Source organism: Aspergillus costaricaensis (genome assembly GCF_003184835.1).
Source record: "Aspergillus costaricaensis CBS 115574 unplaced genomic scaffold BO79scaffold_14, whole genome shotgun sequence".
NCBI classification, from domain to species: Eukaryota; Fungi; Ascomycota; class Eurotiomycetes; order Eurotiales; family Aspergillaceae; genus Aspergillus; species Aspergillus costaricensis.
In genome coordinates, this window is record NW_020291814.1 from 394,324 (window position 1) to 410,773 (window position 16,450).

Genomic DNA, 16,450 nt, shown 5'->3' on the forward strand with positions numbered 1-16,450 from the left:
GACCCGCACTACTAAATTAGCAAAGACAAGGAATCAATCCAGAGCCACATCTCCCTTCTTTCGGAATAGGGGATTGTCTACACTACCAAAATTTGATGGAAAAGCTTTGATTGGGGCCAATTGACCGGCTACCTAGCCGGAAATACCCGGCCATCGCATAATTAGTGTGAAGAAATTCATCGCTTCCCAGTCAATTGTAGCTGGCCGTAGCACCCTCCGTACCCTGCGCATCGAGCATCATGAACCATTCAGACTCTTGATTATGCAGGACAGAACCATGGTTTTGCTATGGGAGCAAAAATGCGCTTCTGCGCCTTCCATAATTTAATAGCTAGCTATGTTACAATTAGGTGTGGCAGGACTAACAATTTCCGGTTTAAACTAACACAGTCGCGTGAGGCCTTTTCATATAATTTATTTTTCGTTTCTTTCTGTCTCTGAAGCTTTCTCCGGAATGGTGGTGGGAATGGAAAAGCCGATCAAGAATGTTGCCTACACTGGAGGGTGCCTAATGCACGGTTAAGCTTCGGAACGGGCCCCACGTAGGGTTTTACCATAATGCGGTCCGTCCTGCTATTTTCCCTTACAAATGAAGTCAGTCCCTTGGGTGTTTCCTAATCGTCGCTGGCCCAGTCTCTCTCCATCTTTTCTACAAAATGCTTCAGCTTGAGCCACTCATTCCGTCCACGGACCTCTGGCCGGGCGGCATCCTAACATGCCTTCGTGTAGAGCCTAGCCCCATAGATTGGTTTGATACGGCTGAAATATCCAAGGGCTGGCTTCAATTTGTGCAGGTTTGGACTAGTCATATCATCTTCTTCCATTGACAGAGATCCATCTAACAATAATTATAGGAAGAATGGACCGAATCAGAGAGTCTGGATGAGCAGCTCCAGCAACGCCGCCTCTTAATGGAACGATGGGCGTCTGCGAGTCAAGACTTCCGTGACGTAAAGTAACTCCTGTACTCTCAGTAATTCAAACCCAGCATTGATCACGCATGGCTTTAGTCTTATCAAGCTCGCGCGTCACTGCCTGAAACAGCCCTCGATTATCCCCTGCCTCTGCTTACTCGAATACGTCATTCTCCAAAACATTTCTTCTGTCTCGCGCCGGTAGATCGCGAAAAGCACGCGTCCAATTATGTCCGGCTTGTCAAGCTCCTAATCCTCCTTTACTTTCACCAAAATGACGGGGCTCATCCGATGGAGCATGAGCCTGAACCGTACCCGCAGATCCCGGCCCTTTTCCCAGATCTTACCAGGTCTTCACCTACACCTGAGGCCTTGATAACGCAGTACTGCCTTGAATCTGCGGACTTCCGCTATCTAACAATGACAGTCGCTGGGAATGTGCTATTTCCAGGTTTCTATAACGACATCTTCATAGTAATCGACCAGGAAGCTTTAAACACAGGCCAGCTGATAATGTTCGAACTTCACGCGAACGGTCAGATCAAGTCTTATACGCGTCTGCGACCTTGGCATACGGGTGCAATCATGCTGTATCATAACGTTCAAGGATGGTTCTTCGAGGAGATGATAGACCCATGGGAGCATCCCTGGTTTCTCCATAACAACAAGCCGTAAGCAAACCCCTTTCTTCGTATGAGAATAGTACGAAGTAGAGTCAAAGAGATTTTGCTAACTACATCATGACTATCTTCTCCTTTTCTCTCGCTTACAGTCTGAGCTTGGATATGCCGCTAGTTGACATTCTGGACACAGCCCAGCAGAATGGCGAACTCAGGTTCAATGATTACACTCGGGAATACTGGGCAGCGCAGCTGGAGATTTTCGCGCCCGGGTACCTCGCCTTGGAAAGGCAGGGATTGGAGGCGGACTATGATCTTGCAAATTTGTGGAGTGACCTTCACGGCTACCACCATTGGGTTCCTCCGGGAAAGTACCCACCTGGGGACAAGCGCCGTGAAGATGGGCGATGAACGGAGAACTAACTATGCACATTCAATTCGTCCCATACTGTGTGTGTAACGTGGTTCACCTTTGGGTGTGTCTCGCTTTGCGTCACTAATTTGCTCCTGTGACTTGAATTATAGATATCTTATTTTGCTACGTGCCCCTCTTCCCGGTTGATGTGCTCATCTATTTTCGGGAATCTATGTAGCTCACATCAAGAGACCTACGGCGACATAATTCAGGGCGATTCCTGTCTTCTGTGATTGAATGTAGAGTCCACATAGCGTTGAGTCACCCGTAGGGAACAGGACAAGGAAACAGAGAAGTATTCTGTTCATTATTTACTATTGGAGATGTGTAGGTCAGTGTCTCCCAACCCATTGACGTGCGCATCAAACTAGACATCGTGTTGATTCTTCATCCATTATGAATAAAACGAGTTGACGAGCGCTCTGGTCTTGTTCACATCAAAGAGTATAGTAGCCAATGCATTTCAAACGATAGTAAGTGGAAGCACACTAGAGCTTTACGAAACAAGGCACTGACGAATAGCTATGTGACAAAAGAGAGGTGAAACAAAATACCGATGATACGCTCTGATGACTTCAATCTGGGAGAAACACCACAGTCAAGAATCAGTCCGGTAATGTTTCTCGACCCAGCGTGTCTGCTTGTCCCACATTTCCCATTCTTTCCCTTCCATACCTTCCTTGCAAGCCTCTCGCACCTTTTTAAAAAGTAAAACGGCATGATCGTAGCACTCATGAAATGAAAAGCCCTCCCTGTCCACCACTTTGGCAGCTTTGTCCCAAAAATTCTGTATTCTGTTCCATATCTCGCCTTCTTCTTCTATGCAGTTATGTATTTCTTCCTCCTTGAAATGAATAGGACAGGGGATGTCAAATCCCATTGACTCCCAGTATCTGAAGGATGATCAGTAATTACTCAAAAGGGATTGTACCCTAAAGAAAGAAAGAAAAGACTTTGAATACCTTTCCACCATTATCAGACTTCCCCGCAATCGAATGATGTCGTTATCCCACGTATTGCCCATCATAGAAACTGGAACCGTCCTAGTTTCTCCATAGGGATATCCAAAGAGTTCCAAAAGAAGGGGGCACATATTCTTAATCCGCAGTTGATAAAGATAGAACACCATTGACTTGCCCATACATTCTCGGATCCGAGACTTTTCCTGTGCATCAAGATTATCGAAGTTCTCGGGGTTTTCAAAGACAATTTCGCCATCATAGTAGACTAGCTTTGGAGGACGTCCTTGAAGCATCAGTGGTGCTATCCACTGTCCTTGCCAGTCTATGACACTAGATACTCTACCGTTTTGAATGAAGAGGTTTCCAGCGTGCAGATCTGTATGCCAGAGATTGGGTGCATTCAAAGCAGGGTCAGTTGGGAGAAGATGGGGTGCAACTTCGGCATATTTGTGCAGCAAGGAGAGATGACTTTCTGGGTCATTTTGGGTTGCTGAGGGTGCCTGGGGGCAATCTTCGGATGGCGATGTTGTTGTCGCGTATTGCTGAATCCATGCCTCTTCCCGCCGAGCTAGGGAGAGTAGATAATCCTGTGGTTGTTGCCCTTCAAAACATTAGTCAGATTAGAGTAGCGAGTAAATAGATAGGTAATGGAATGGAGGTGTTGAAGGGCTTTTTCTGGGAGACAAACATGGTCCACGATCCAAGGCCATCTTTGCACGTTGATTATTCCAATAGTCTCTTAGCGCAACTGGACCGATAACAAAACGACGGCGTATCTCGTCTCTAAGCTCTGGGGTTACTTCTCCACTGGTCTCAGCCGGAACGGCATCTTTGATGTTGGAGGTTGCATAGTACAGGCTTCCATAGCTGTGGAATTTGAATTTAGCAAATGAATGTATCAGAATCGACGGGTAACTACACAATACCAGTTTAGGGGTACTTGAAGCAACTTGGTCTGTAACTCAGCGAGCTCTTGCGTGAAGTCCATTTTGTCATCGATGGAAAGATCTTCCCACACTTCTTGCACCATGGTACCTGATGCTTCCTCCATGATGATGTACTCAGAACCGACGGAGTTATCCTTGTCGGCATCCCAAGCATACACATGGGGTGTTGGTATTCCGAGAATCGTTCGAGCCTAAATTGCATGTTAGAAAAATCACACATATTAGAACATTTATGATGTCTCACAAAGTCCATGGTTGCAACCTCAGATGCCGTAGTATAGTACCTGGGCCCGGCGTTGGGGTGGGGGATTCGTGCAATCACGGCTGATCCATTGTCCATCTCAAGTCTAAAGCATTTATTGTAGTTCCCTTCTGCCAGTTTTGTGATTGCAGTGCATGTACCTGCACCGATGCTATGCGCTGCAATTCTCTTCAACTCAGGCACATTGAAAGGAGTATATCGGTTCTTGAGCTGTTGCTCTTCGTTCCAGAGCCAACGGCCACTAGTATACTGAAAGAGGTCTGTCTCAGAGTCAGACATGCTTGTAGGTCAAGAAGTGCAGAGATTAGCAAATTTTGATAAAGAAGGGAAGAAGGCGAGCGGTATCTTTGTGGTAGATCTAAGTGTATGGTTATGACCACGTCAAATTAGTAAAGCGGGCGATATGCTAGAAGTTGATAGATGGATGCTGCAATAGCAAAAGGAATCGAATGTTCTTAGGAGGATGCTGTGGTCTTTATAGGCACACAAGCAAGTCCGAAACCTTCCACAACAATATTGAAAGCTCTCGACGTACAACCTTGAAGTTTTATAGCAGAAATTTGTAGAAAAGAAAGATAAAAATAAATTTGAATAAATTTAGGGAGAAAAGGGTAAATCCATGTACAAAACGGATTGAAGGGAGTGCGAATATTTCATATCTTTCTAAGCGGGAATTTGACCAGCAATCTGCAGACTAAGCGTCTGCAACTTGAATTAAAACTGGGAAATGTAATCTGGCAAGGAGATAGAATTATCAGATTTGAGTTGTTCTGGTACATGCCGCTCCTCATTGAAGCTATCGAGCTCCAATTCGAAACTCTGGTAAATCCTGACAACAAAGTTCCTCACCCTTAAGGGTCACAAACCGAGAATAACACCACCACCACTCCTGCTATAGGATACGTGCAGACTGAAACAGCCACTTATTCTGCCTGGGGCATAAACATGGTACTGTAAATAGAAGGCGGTCTATTTGATTCCGTGATTCCGGCAACTTCCGTTGGTAGATCCCCGCAAGACAACCTTAGAAACGACATGGTACTTACTACCCAACAGGCTAAATTCCGACATTGAAGCCAAATGGTGCGGCCAGAAACAGTTACACGTAGCTCACGGGGCAGCAAACGCTCTGGTGATGGCAGTCCGTTTCACGGTGCTGATCAGCCCAATGCGTTGCCTGACTCGAAACGCCAAAGACGGGGCAGATATGTCTCTCAGGCATGGTATGATATTATGCCTCAGGCCATTTTCGGCTTCTTCCGGTCAACTGACCCAAACCCTACAGTATGCAATGTCGCCAGCGAAAGGTCAAAGTGGGGATGCCATAAAAGTTCGAGTATGATCAACTGCTGATTGTGAACGCAGTGTGATGGGAACTTGCCTTGTCAACCTTGCCTCCTTAGCGGGCGACGATGCTCCCATAATGCCATCGATCTACGACGTCGAACATCCCTTAGAAATGAAGTGCCTGCAAGTCATGTGAGGGAATCAATGACTCGAGAAGACATTGACGGTACGGAAAATCCCACGTTCGTCACCCCATCATCACTGAAGGGCATCTGTGTGACGCCTCTTGGAGAAGTGTTTCTAATTGGAGCTTCAGCGTGAGGGGGAAGGATGTGTTGACGAGATTGGATCGCGTCGAACGCCAGTTGCAGTCTCTCATTAATGCTGTATGCCCTGCTTTCAATGGGCGTGACAGCATCGATGCAGAAACAGGCCCAGTGGATAGACCAGGATCGACCACCATCGAGAACGGATCCTTTACTAGCTCGAAGAACAAGGCGCTTGTTCGTGATGAGGTAAACTCTTTTTCCGGTGAAACTTCCATCCGACATGTATTGGAGGAAGTCGAGGAACGCTTGGAGACAACTCAAGGCCACGGTGGTCCTGCCACCAACGCTCCACATTCTCAGATTTCCACACCGATTTTGACCCCGTCACCTCATCATGAGATGGGAGAACAGAGTCCACAGTACAATAATCACCGAAATGTATTCCTAACATACGGTATCCAGCCTAAGCGATCGCAGTGGGATAAGTCCTTGGACATCTTTTGTGCGGAAATCCATATCTTGTATCCGTTCTTACACCTACCAACACTCCGAAACAATCACGATGCCATGTGGAATAGTCTCGCTTTGTCTTCTGAACCTGACATCCACAAATCAAAGACCTCCGAGATAGCTCTGGCTCAGCTTCTCGTATGCATTGCTATTGGACAGTGTACCGAGTCACCAAGGTTGGAGAATCGAGAAGGCCGGCACTCAGCAGGCTGGAGCTTATATGGAGCAGCATATGGGTTGATTGGAGACCTTCTTGACAGTTTCGAAAGCTGCCCAGAACCACTTCTACTTCTACAAACACTGGCCTTGGTGGTTCGTTCCAGCCCTCCCCTGGCGATATGTATGACTCACGCTTACATCTCGTTTCCGTAGGTAATCTATCTCTTTCGTCTTGATAATTTTGCAAAGGCCGAAAAGCTCCTGGCTCTTGCTATCAGCCACGCACATCATCTTGGGCTACACCGATCTAGGGTAATACATAATATGTCTCCTTATCACAGTGAAATGTTTCGACGGATGTGGTGGAGTCTTTACATCTTGGATCGTCGCCTGGCTATTGAGACCGGCCACCCATCCTTGATCCAAGATGTCAATGTTGACACGCCTTTACCTCGACCAGTAGACGATGATCAGCTCTCTGCGTCCCTAAACCGCCCCAATGCTGACCTAGACATGCCTCAACTGTCGGAAGCAAATGGCCCTCATACCACTTCGTTTCCCTACTTTAGAGCTATGATAACCTACTCTCAAATTTTGGGCAAAGTCTGGGAGGGGCTCTATGGCGCTAAGAGCTTGGATCCGGCTCCCAACTATCCTCTCCGTGAGCATCTTGAACGCCTGCTGTTCCGGGCTCAGAAAGATATTCATCAGGACTTTGCCCATCCCCACTATGGATCACGCGCAACGCAACTTGCCGAAACGCCATGGTGGCTGATAAAGCAGCAATCCCTAATGCGAACTGTATGACACTTATCCCTCTATTTATTTTAATCATGCCTTACTGATATCCCCAGCGGTGGCTATCCGTTCGCCTTCTGATACGCAGGCCCCTGCTATGCGCATCTGTTTCGCCTGACGGGACTCCTCTGGACTTGTTCGAGAACGAAATGTCATGCATGCAAATTGCTAATGGCATTATTGAAGAGGTCTCCCAGTTCCCTGAGGAAAAGACTATCTTCACTTTTCCTTTCATACACTACCTAATTGGGGCGACAATAACCTCCCTCGGGCTGATAATGAAGGAGAATACGTTCAAGGCTGCCTATGGCGGAGCCACAGTTCATGCCGTCCGATTGCTGGAGTCTTATTGTACCAAAACATGGGTATCTGGGAAGTTGATACGAGTTGTTTCAAGGCTGAGGCATATGGTGTCTCGGTTATTGAAAGAAGACAATGTCGTGGGCTCGGGATTCTCACTATATAAACATTCAGCTCGGGCTCCCGAGGTTCTGAACAGTCGGGCTCAACCAACAGGGATCGGCAGTGGCAAAGTTTCTTCCATGACTCACCCAAGCCAAGTACCAAGCGACGCGTTAGTAGGGGAACGCGATTTTGTCAGACCACCTGATATGAAAGTTCGTTCGGGTGTAGGAGGCGAGGCCACCTCTCAGATGCCACCTTTGTACGGGCCAGATATTACTGCGCCTTGCTTGTCTACGCAAGTCCTGTCATTCGATGGCCTGGCCAGCCTAGTTATGTCTGACTTTGACTTTGAGGAAGGCGTCCCGATTGGTACTGGATTTGGAATGCATCCTACACAAGGTCCCGCATGCATACAGCCCTCACCAAGCGACCAGCCACAAAGCGGTGCGTGCACTAGTCATACTACTTCGAGACCCTTGGCTATGCATGACGAACTGGCTGTTGGTGAATTTGGAGATAGTGGATTGGAGGAAATGGAGTGGTTAGAAGCTTTGTTTGGCAATTATGTCAACTCTGGATATATACATGGTCAAGACACGTGATGCCTTCTAGAGACAAAAAGCCGACAAAGTTTATCTATCTTCATCGCTCACACGTCCATTATTTCCGTGTGAGGAGTCCGATCTTTTCGCCCCCTCATTCTAATTGTTCCTTCAAGAACAGGGCTAGTAATCATCAAATGCATATCCCAAGTCTAATCCGCTCGAGCCAATGAATCGTGCGACGGCAAGACACCAGCATTCTCAAACGACCTGTAAGTTTCGATCCAGGTGTCGAAAGTATTATCGTGTCGCTGCCAGCCGTACTTCCTGGCCTTGTTGACGGACGAAATCGTCAACCACGACTTGCCCGTCGCCCAGTTAAAGAAACCCCACGTGCCCCATTCAAATGCCTCGACCTTGCCTCCATGCTTCTGGACAACAGTCTCCCAGACAGCACGTTTATCCTTTGCCCATTCCACCATATCAATCTCATTGCTCAGGGTCTTTGCCTGGCCAGCGGCCTTTTCAAACTTGGGTTCTGGTACCTACAGAACCACACGGTTAGCCTGGATGTGGCAACCCTACTATTAGGGAAAGCACCATACCTCGACCCCGAAATATTTGGCCACATCCTGCCACATATGCTTCCACACAAAAACATCACCATTGACGTGATTGAAGACCTCATCCCTGCAGTGTTCTTGCGAGGAAGCCCAGACTGTGAGATCCGCTAGACTCGGTGCGTACGAATTATCGTCGATGGAGTTCCAGAAGTACTCATTTCCAGGGAACGTTGCTGGCTGGTGGAGCTCTCTGCAGATGAGCATGTAGATGGCGATGGTCAAGGCCTCTGACATTCCGTTTGCTGGATGTTCCAGACAGCGTTAGCCCAGGTGTCTCACCACAGGGAATAGTATGGGTGGATAGATAAATGAACCCACCATGCGGAGCAAATCCATTGATCGCATTTGGTCGGATAATATTGTACGACCAAGTATTCCTCCTCTTCTGCACTTCCCTCAGATAATCTTCCTGGTCGTAATAGAAATTGAACCCCTGATCGTCATACCGCGGGAACGACTCCTCCAAAGGCACCTTCACTGGACCGAGATGCACCCCGTAGTACTACATTCATCAGCATCAACTCCCACCATTCTTTTCACCCATCAACAGAAGAACTATAGAACAAGAAACATACCTTTCCCCCAGTCTGCAAACTCACCCTCTGCAACCCAGGACACACCGCATCCACGGCATCCAAGAAATTCCTAAAAAGAGGAACGTTCTTCTCCCTCAGAACCCTGAAGTCATCATCGTGCACGTACGAAGTGAAATAAGCGTGCGTCACGGGTGCACAGATATCCTTGAGCTTAGAGATGATGGTTTCCACGGATTCAAGAAAATCCACGGCGACGAATTCCACTCGTGGGTCGATCCACGGCGTGGGCAAGGGACGTCGGGAGGAGACGATGATTTTGGACCTTGAGTATATGATGACCGAGTTAGTGGGGTGATAGCTAGGCGTGAAGGGATGGGGAGTGGTACCATTCATGCTTGGGTTGGCGGATGAGATGTTCCACGATGGCGTAGCCGCTGATGCCGTTGGCGCCGGTTACAAAGGCGACTTTTTGGGGGAGGGGAGACATTCTGTGTTACTTCGGTAATATTGGGTGAGGATATCGGTCGGGTTTAGGATGGTGATTGTAGTGACGGGAATGGGAATGGGAAGTTTGTGTCTCTTATATAGTTGACATGGTGGGCTTTCTATATTGACTTGGGCTATGGATCAAGTCGATCCTTGCCTTCTTGCTATGGCACGGATATTTCGGCATCTGAAACGAGGGCGAATGATTATCTGTCTATGGACCTGGATCTAAGGATACTGCCTCAACCGAGACGTCTACACTTGCCATCGAAATTTTGGCTTGCCTCCGTAGCATAACCGGCTACATCGGCCTCAAATGCCCCTCTCGGCGATGCCGATCATCTGCAGCTGTGGATCCAGTTAAGCATAGATTTAACCTTTCCTGGCTCGATGGACGAGTTAGGGCTGGTGGATAGGTGGAGCTGTAGTTCCGTCACATTGGAGTTCCGTGCTTATTCCGTGATTGTTCCGTTGCTTTTTCCGGGTAATTCCATAGTTCCGTGGCAGACCCATGCATGATCAGTGTTCCGGCAGCCTCAGCAGGAATCATACTCCGGTTGTTCGATATATGACAATTTCTGTTGATTATTCGCAGTAAAGGTTCAATATAAGCTAGTAATGTGTAGTAGCGTGATCAATCATTATGTTGCACAGTAGTACCACTAGTAGAACGAGTGGTCTTGTCAACATCCGTCCAAGATATATATTCGCCGCACAAGAAGTGCAAATATTAGTAACCATTGAGTCAGTGACTCCACCAAAACAAGCAGCAATCACACTTCCAATAGACCATTTAGATTATCCCTATCTAGTGAGTTATTAGCTGGAGCGCAGATTATAGCATCATGTTCTGCTATCAGCTTGGAACCAACTTGTGGCCTAAGACACTGGACTGTCAGTTATGAATAAGGGCATCCGTGCAAAGAGTGCTATAAGCTCCTCTCATATAACAAAACTTATGCTGCGTCTTTCATCAAATGGGGCTGTGGTTTAGTGGTATAATATTCCCTTAGCATGGGAGAGGTCCGGGGTTCGATTCCCCGCAGCTCCATTTTTTTCTTTTTCTTTTTCTTTTTTTTTTTCCTTTACCCGTTTCCCAACCACCTCCATCTCAGTGCCTACACAGCAGATAGTACATACACTATACCAATCTCGTCCTAGACAAGCCATCCCTCATCACCCCAAATTAAACACACCACCCATCTCCAACCCACCTTCACCCCCCTCATCCACCACTCTCACCTCGGCACCACCATGCCCTCCCAAACAGCCTTCATCTCCGGCCCCATCAACACCGGTCCCAAAGAAACCTACTTCCAAACACACTACCCACCCCTCCTCACCGCCGCCATCGCCCGCAACGACTCCTTCGTCCTCGGCCCACTCCCCTACGGCGTCGACTACGAAGCCCTCTCCTACCTCCTGCAGTACCCCATCCCCCCGACGCGAATCACCGTATTTGTGACCTCGCGGGAAGACAGTCTCTGGGGATTGCAGTTGCGTGCGTTAGGTGTCAATGTACATGTTGTCGAGGGGGATAGTACCCGGGATCGGGACGCCGCTATGACTGCCGCCAGTACGTATGATATTCTGAGGATTAGGACGGAGGAGGAGGCGAGGGAGGTGTATGGGGAGTTGTGTAGGGAGGGGTATGTGACGAATACGGAGAGGAATTGGAGGAGGAGGAGGGGTGTGGGAGAGGATGAGAAGGTGGAGGCGGAGGTTGTTAATGGGGATGTTAGGGCTGGGTTGGGTGTGAAGGAGAAGAAGAGGAGGTTTCTGGGGAAGGCTTTGGGAAGGTGAGAGGTGTCGAGTTTTGAATTGGGTTATTTATGTAGATGCAGGGGTTGTGTGTGGATGGGTTGGAATGGTGACACAGGAGATGATGTTGTACTACCACTTGCTAGCCCTAATACCGGAGATTAAGCCCAGTCTTGACATAATTTCTCTACAATGTCTCAGTGATCGGTCCTAGAGGTGCAAATGTAGGACTGGCCAATTGAGACCATGTCGTGTCCACCGGTGGAAGCCATCTGCCCACCCAGGAGGAGAAGGGCGGGTGCACCTTCGCACGCTCCTGCTCCAATTCCTTCTATAAAGTCCACGAAGCTAATTGGCCATGCGCCACAACCCACCCCTTCACACATTCCTGTCCATGCATATCCAGGCTGACAGTCTGGCGGAAGGTTCGATCTACCAAGCAGGCCATTTGAATCACGGCTGCGGCCTTGAGTTGCATAGTCACATCACGAAAGTTATCAGTGACATCACTGGGTTTTGGGATGCAAGCAAAGTCTCGTTCAAGTTTCTTATGCGCGAAGTAATCGATGACGTGTGGAAGCAATCGTTTTCCGTGGTATTCTTAGAGCACCTTGTGCCCACTATGCAGCAGTACCAGACTCAGTCATTGTGTAATTACATAAAACTCAATAAGTCGTAGTCTTTTCTTGTGATGGGGTGAGTAATGAAGTACTACTAAGGCGGAGAAAATGGGAGGAGTTCCAACGCTTCTTACAGATTAGACCTCATGCGGGCAAGTTCAAGACTCAGATTAGAAGAGCCTATCTTGGACAAACTTACGAAGCCAAGCTCAGGAGGGAGGAGGTTGTTTGCAAGAGGACTCCATGCCTGCCTGAAGAGGAGATAGTAAGACATCAGGATACTGGATCTCACCTGTCTTGTAAGGCCTCTTGTAATAATAACGGTAGTGACTGGAGCTCAAGTAGTCGCGTTAATGGTCGCCACTTCCCAGACATCGGCTAGCTGTAGGAAGCCCGGTACAATGATGTCCATATCCCAGCCTGGTCATGTTAGCCGCGCATGAGCTGCAACCGACTGGCAAAAGATCTGCTGTGATAATTGGCCCAATAACGAGGCCTGTGCATCTCGGAATTGTCAATTCTTTAATCCGTGCCCGGAGCCATCGATGCTGACGCGTCTTACGGCACGTCAAATCCCCGGCTCGAGCCAGTACGAGTTTGCACACGACTACAGACGCTGATACCTGGTTAGTGGTGATGTGAGGGTGATCTCTAGCCCAGTAGAGAAGAGCCCGGAAGTTCTGAAGCGCAAACTGTAGGACTTGCAGTGCATGCTAGACTCCCAATGTATCTTAGGGGCCAAACAGTGGAGAGTATTATTGTGTATTGCGTATCAACGGGTAATTGGCGACCCATCAGCGGTGGGACGACCCATGACTGAATAGTGGACGGAGTGGATGTACTCACGTAGTGGATAGAGTGGGTGCAGTAGATGTAATGGGCTTGGTGGATGTAGTGGATCGCCAGTGGATCTGGGATGAAGCTTTAGAGTTTGGGACGCGGAAGGATCACACGGGCCGCAGCGGTGTCAAGAGTAGCTGCACTGACTGGTGGGTCTGTTGGAGACTGGAGCTCTACTATTCCATGGATCATGAGGCTGGTCGTACAACCGTACAAGGCGAGATGCATGCATACGTGTCTGCATGCAGGTCACCTAACCAAGGATCCAACCATGTTGCAGAGACATGTCGCACATATTGCTGTATTGGAGAGGTTTAGCCCTCCCACATTGCCAAATTTGAGCCTCCCTAGTGGGATCCGTATCGGTCTTATACACGAGGATCGTTCTTCTCGGATGAGCCAATCGACTGATGATAACAGTGTTGCACGTTGTACGAATCTCAAAGAGCCCAGGCAGTTTGGTTACCGAAGTAGAATTACTCAGGTTGCTTGGCGGAATCCTTTTGGTCTGGAACGTTTCGCAGCATGATGAATATATCGGGCCTGTACTGCGGAACAGGCGTAATAGGCGCTTCACCGGCAGACTGAATTCAAGAATGCCAGTTTAGCCCAATGACAGAAAAATTATTGCCATCTGCTAAAGAAACGCTTGAATACCAGCGAAGAAGGAATATGATGGTGCTTACTAAGCACTTCGAATGTCCTCGACTATCACTACTTAGTCAAGTATCCTGAGATTAACTTAAGCCACTGTCAGTATTCTAAGATTTTGAGGGGTCAACATATCTGCTGGAAGAAGCTACCTAGAAATAACTACCACAAAGGCCAAAAAGGCCATCATTACCCGCAGAACCTGCGGGACCTTACCATTCCACAAGCATACTGAGGTACATCCTAGGGGAGGGTGGGCAGACTATCCTAGTAAGAAATATATTTCGAACAGTAGCTATGCTCTCTTTCATCTCTCTTGTTATCTGTGGTGTCTCCGGGGAGAGAAGTTATGCTAGCCAAATTATCGAGCTAGCTCAGACCTTCAAGTAAATGGCACAAAGAATTCGCGGTGAATTTGATATAGCCTGCAACAGCTTGGTACATGTACATGATACTAATGCAAATTGTGTATCCGGCGAAGTACACTTAGCCACTTTCCACTCTTTCTTCCGGCGCTGCTTCCTTCTTTCTGCTGGACTAATTGTATGCCCTGCGACTGCACCAGGCTGAGCACAACTTTCACTAAGCGGAGGCCAGACCTCATCGACTCAACGTGCACTTAAGGCCCGGACCGACAGTGATCAGTTGCTAGGCACCAGTCCCACGTCGCGTCATCTGAGTAAGGGTTAGTACCACGTAACAATTGATTGAGGCAAGAAGGGTGGCAAAGGGCATTTCTTACCAGTGTACGAGCAACAACATCTCTTGAGACCCCCAAGACTACATTTGTCACCGTCGCCGCAATCACTAGTCCTCATTTGATAGGGGCGGGAATCATCCTGTATCCAACACTCTTCTGGAGAACACATAGGATCTGTCCCCAGCCAGTAGCAATTGACAGAGATATTGTCGCCGCCGTCTATGGTACTAATCAGTTATGTCACCGTCGAACCATTATTCAAGAGGGGTAGGAGTGGTGACTGAACGTACCCTCTTGTGCCAGACCGGAGCCAGCGGACAGCATAGCGACCAAGAGATAGTTGAAGTGCATGACGGACAATAAGAATCAGTCTTGGACAATATGAACTTTATAATCGAGGGCTCGGAAAAAACTATACTCGGAGTATCACTTGTTCAGAGAGTAAAGGGTTTGGTAGTCTCTACTTATATTGCTATTATTGAAAAGAGACTTTCGGTGAGAAAGCCTGTTACAGTTGCTTGATGCAACATAGCTTTGGAGTATGTAACGCGATCGAGTATGGAATACAATAGTGACGTAGGATAAAACGTTCAGATTGAACTGCTGGAGAGCACAACTTCTGGGTATATCGCTGAAGAAATTCAATGTCGAAAAACTTAATAAGAAGCTTGTGGGGTCTTGCCCCAAATATGAAAATGGCTATGTAACAGTATAAAGACTATTGGTAAGCGGTCAGATGAGATTAGAAGAACTTTATCGCTTTAATTAGAGTAACTGTCAGGCTAGAAAATCTTCATGCTCCACTTCCGTACGGCTAAGATACTAGTAGTTAACAATTTTCATTACCTCGCTGCTAGTGTAATAGATTTTATCATTTATGTAGATCAATTATAGATCGAGCTGTTTATTCTTGATCCCATCCTGCTTCGCTATAGAAAGGCCAGACTCGCAGATTTCCATTACCCCAAAATATATTAACCGCAGAAATTACCAGACTAGAGTCTAGTTATCAGACAGGATCATTTGGAGAGCGGAACCCCCGGGAAAGTGGCATAAGGCCGTATTAGGAGTCATGAGGTCATGGATAGCGTTTCCTCGCGTTCCGCAGTGAATATTTGGTAGAGGCTTCTCTGACAGCTACTGATTCTCAATCATCAGTAGGCCACTTCTATCACACTTGAAAGACTATAGATTTTCCCATAGAAGATTCTTTAGTAGATAGGCTTTCTGCCCAGACAATTCTATCCCACCGCTAGATACATTGTGTAACTAACTTATTTTACACAGCAATCTCAGATTTCTAAGGGAGAAACAGCAAACAATAATAAAAAGGATGATGACTTTATGAAAGCGAATGGATGCAAATATTGTGAAAGCAATCTACTGGAGAGGCAGAACCTGTACTGTACCCATTGCGTTTAAGGGGCAAATTCTTCCCTACTGCGAAAAGCTAATTCTCTCGGCCAACTGCTAGAAGATTGGAATGCTCAAGACGAGCGGCTTAGAAGCTCACTACAATCGAATAAATTGTAGGTTGCTAAAAGAAGAGGAATGTCTTTTTGGGGTTACACTACCCAAGCTTACTTGAAGCTGAAATCTTATGATCAAGCCCATTATTTCAGACTGGGGGAGGTTTCCATGCGCTACAAACCCAACATAGATCATACAAGCTTTAGCAATACTTAATGTGTGCCCCAAATCAGTTACCCACTACAGCAGATAAATTCTCGCCCTGGACTATCGTGGAGATAGCAGAAACCCAACATCTTGTGACCTCCCGATGTTCCAAAAGATCGTCGCTTACGCACCACCAGTAAGCATTGCATGCTGCCCTCTATTTCTCGTACTGGTAGAATACATATGTCTTCTGATCTTAAGGGGGCCTTTGCGTTTCTGTTGCAAATCAGAAGCGTTGGTTGATTGTAGAGCCATACATTGGTCAAGCTTTTCTTCGCAGAATCTAATCTCGTTTACTGCAATATCCTATATTAGTGTTGCAACAAAACAAGGACACCCTCAATTCACTTGATAGTATCATACAAAATCAAGATCAAAAACATACAACAGAAGGGATTCGCTGGTGGTCACCCACCCAACTACTAACCTCCCGGCGTGTGGCTTAAGTACGGCTGAGCGGACGGGA

At 47.4% G+C, this 16,450-nt stretch overlaps 6 protein-coding genes and 1 non-coding gene across 7 annotated transcripts; 4 read left to right on the plus strand and 3 right to left on the minus strand.

Moving 5' to 3' along the window:
• Positions 1 to 656: 656 nt before the first annotated feature.
• On the plus strand, positions 657 to 1,903 carry BO79DRAFT_172368 (uncharacterized protein; the record flags this gene model as incomplete). Its single annotated transcript, XM_025679626.1, has 4 exons — positions 657 to 794; positions 855 to 950; positions 1,011 to 1,585; positions 1,687 to 1,903. Coding segments are annotated over 4 exons (1,026 nt in total), but the record flags the coding sequence as incomplete, so codon positions are not given.
• Positions 1,904 to 2,547: 644 nt separating this feature from the next.
• Positions 2,548 to 4,399, minus strand: BO79DRAFT_146480 (phosphotransferase family protein; the record flags this gene model as incomplete). Its single annotated transcript, XM_025678463.1, has 5 exons — positions 2,548 to 2,842; positions 2,912 to 3,512; positions 3,600 to 3,778; positions 3,838 to 4,049; positions 4,103 to 4,399. 5 exons carry the CDS (start codon positions 4,397 to 4,399, stop codon positions 2,548 to 2,550), a joined length of 1,584 nt encoding a protein of 527 aa, XP_025540053.1.
• Positions 4,400 to 5,200: 801 nt separating this feature from the next.
• BO79DRAFT_264557 (fungal specific transcription factor domain-containing protein) lies at positions 5,201 to 8,150 on the plus strand (the record flags this gene model as incomplete). The annotated part of the gene is made up of 5 exons (XM_025686804.1): positions 5,201 to 5,433; positions 5,486 to 5,599; positions 5,724 to 6,362; positions 6,687 to 7,146; positions 7,200 to 8,150. 5 exons carry the CDS (start codon positions 5,201 to 5,203, stop codon positions 8,148 to 8,150), a joined length of 2,397 nt encoding a protein of 798 aa, XP_025540054.1.
• Positions 8,151 to 8,295: 145 nt separating this feature from the next.
• BO79DRAFT_264561 (SDR family oxidoreductase) lies at positions 8,296 to 9,736 on the minus strand (the record flags this gene model as incomplete). The annotated part of the gene is made up of 5 exons (XM_025686805.1): positions 8,296 to 8,635; positions 8,696 to 8,955; positions 9,032 to 9,215; positions 9,289 to 9,571; positions 9,636 to 9,736. 5 exons carry the CDS (start codon positions 9,734 to 9,736, stop codon positions 8,303 to 8,305), a joined length of 1,161 nt encoding a protein of 386 aa, XP_025540055.1. The 3' UTR covers positions 8,296 to 8,302.
• Positions 9,737 to 10,714: 978 nt separating this feature from the next.
• On the plus strand, positions 10,715 to 10,786 carry BO79DRAFT_t127. The gene has a single exon. It is a non-coding gene; the product is annotated as a tRNA-Ala (tRNA).
• A 57-nt stretch (positions 10,787 to 10,843) lies between these two features.
• On the plus strand, positions 10,844 to 11,561 carry BO79DRAFT_208886 (uncharacterized protein). The gene has a single exon (XM_025682480.1). The coding sequence runs from the start codon at positions 10,990 to 10,992 to the stop codon at positions 11,536 to 11,538; it is 549 nt and encodes a 182-aa protein (XP_025540056.1). The 5' UTR covers positions 10,844 to 10,989; the 3' UTR covers positions 11,539 to 11,561.
• A 2,665-nt stretch (positions 11,562 to 14,226) lies between these two features.
• Positions 14,227 to 14,658, minus strand: BO79DRAFT_254617 (uncharacterized protein; the record flags this gene model as incomplete). Its single annotated transcript, XM_025686087.1, has 3 exons — positions 14,227 to 14,282; positions 14,350 to 14,526; positions 14,598 to 14,658. 3 exons carry the CDS (start codon positions 14,656 to 14,658, stop codon positions 14,227 to 14,229), a joined length of 294 nt encoding a protein of 97 aa, XP_025540057.1.
• Between the last annotated feature and the right edge of the window lie 1,792 nt (positions 14,659 to 16,450).

Coding starts and splice junctions, on each gene's coding strand:
- BO79DRAFT_208886 (XM_025682480.1), top strand. CDS start 10,990: ATGCCCTCCCAAACAGCCTTCATCTCCGGCCCCATCAACACCGGTCCC.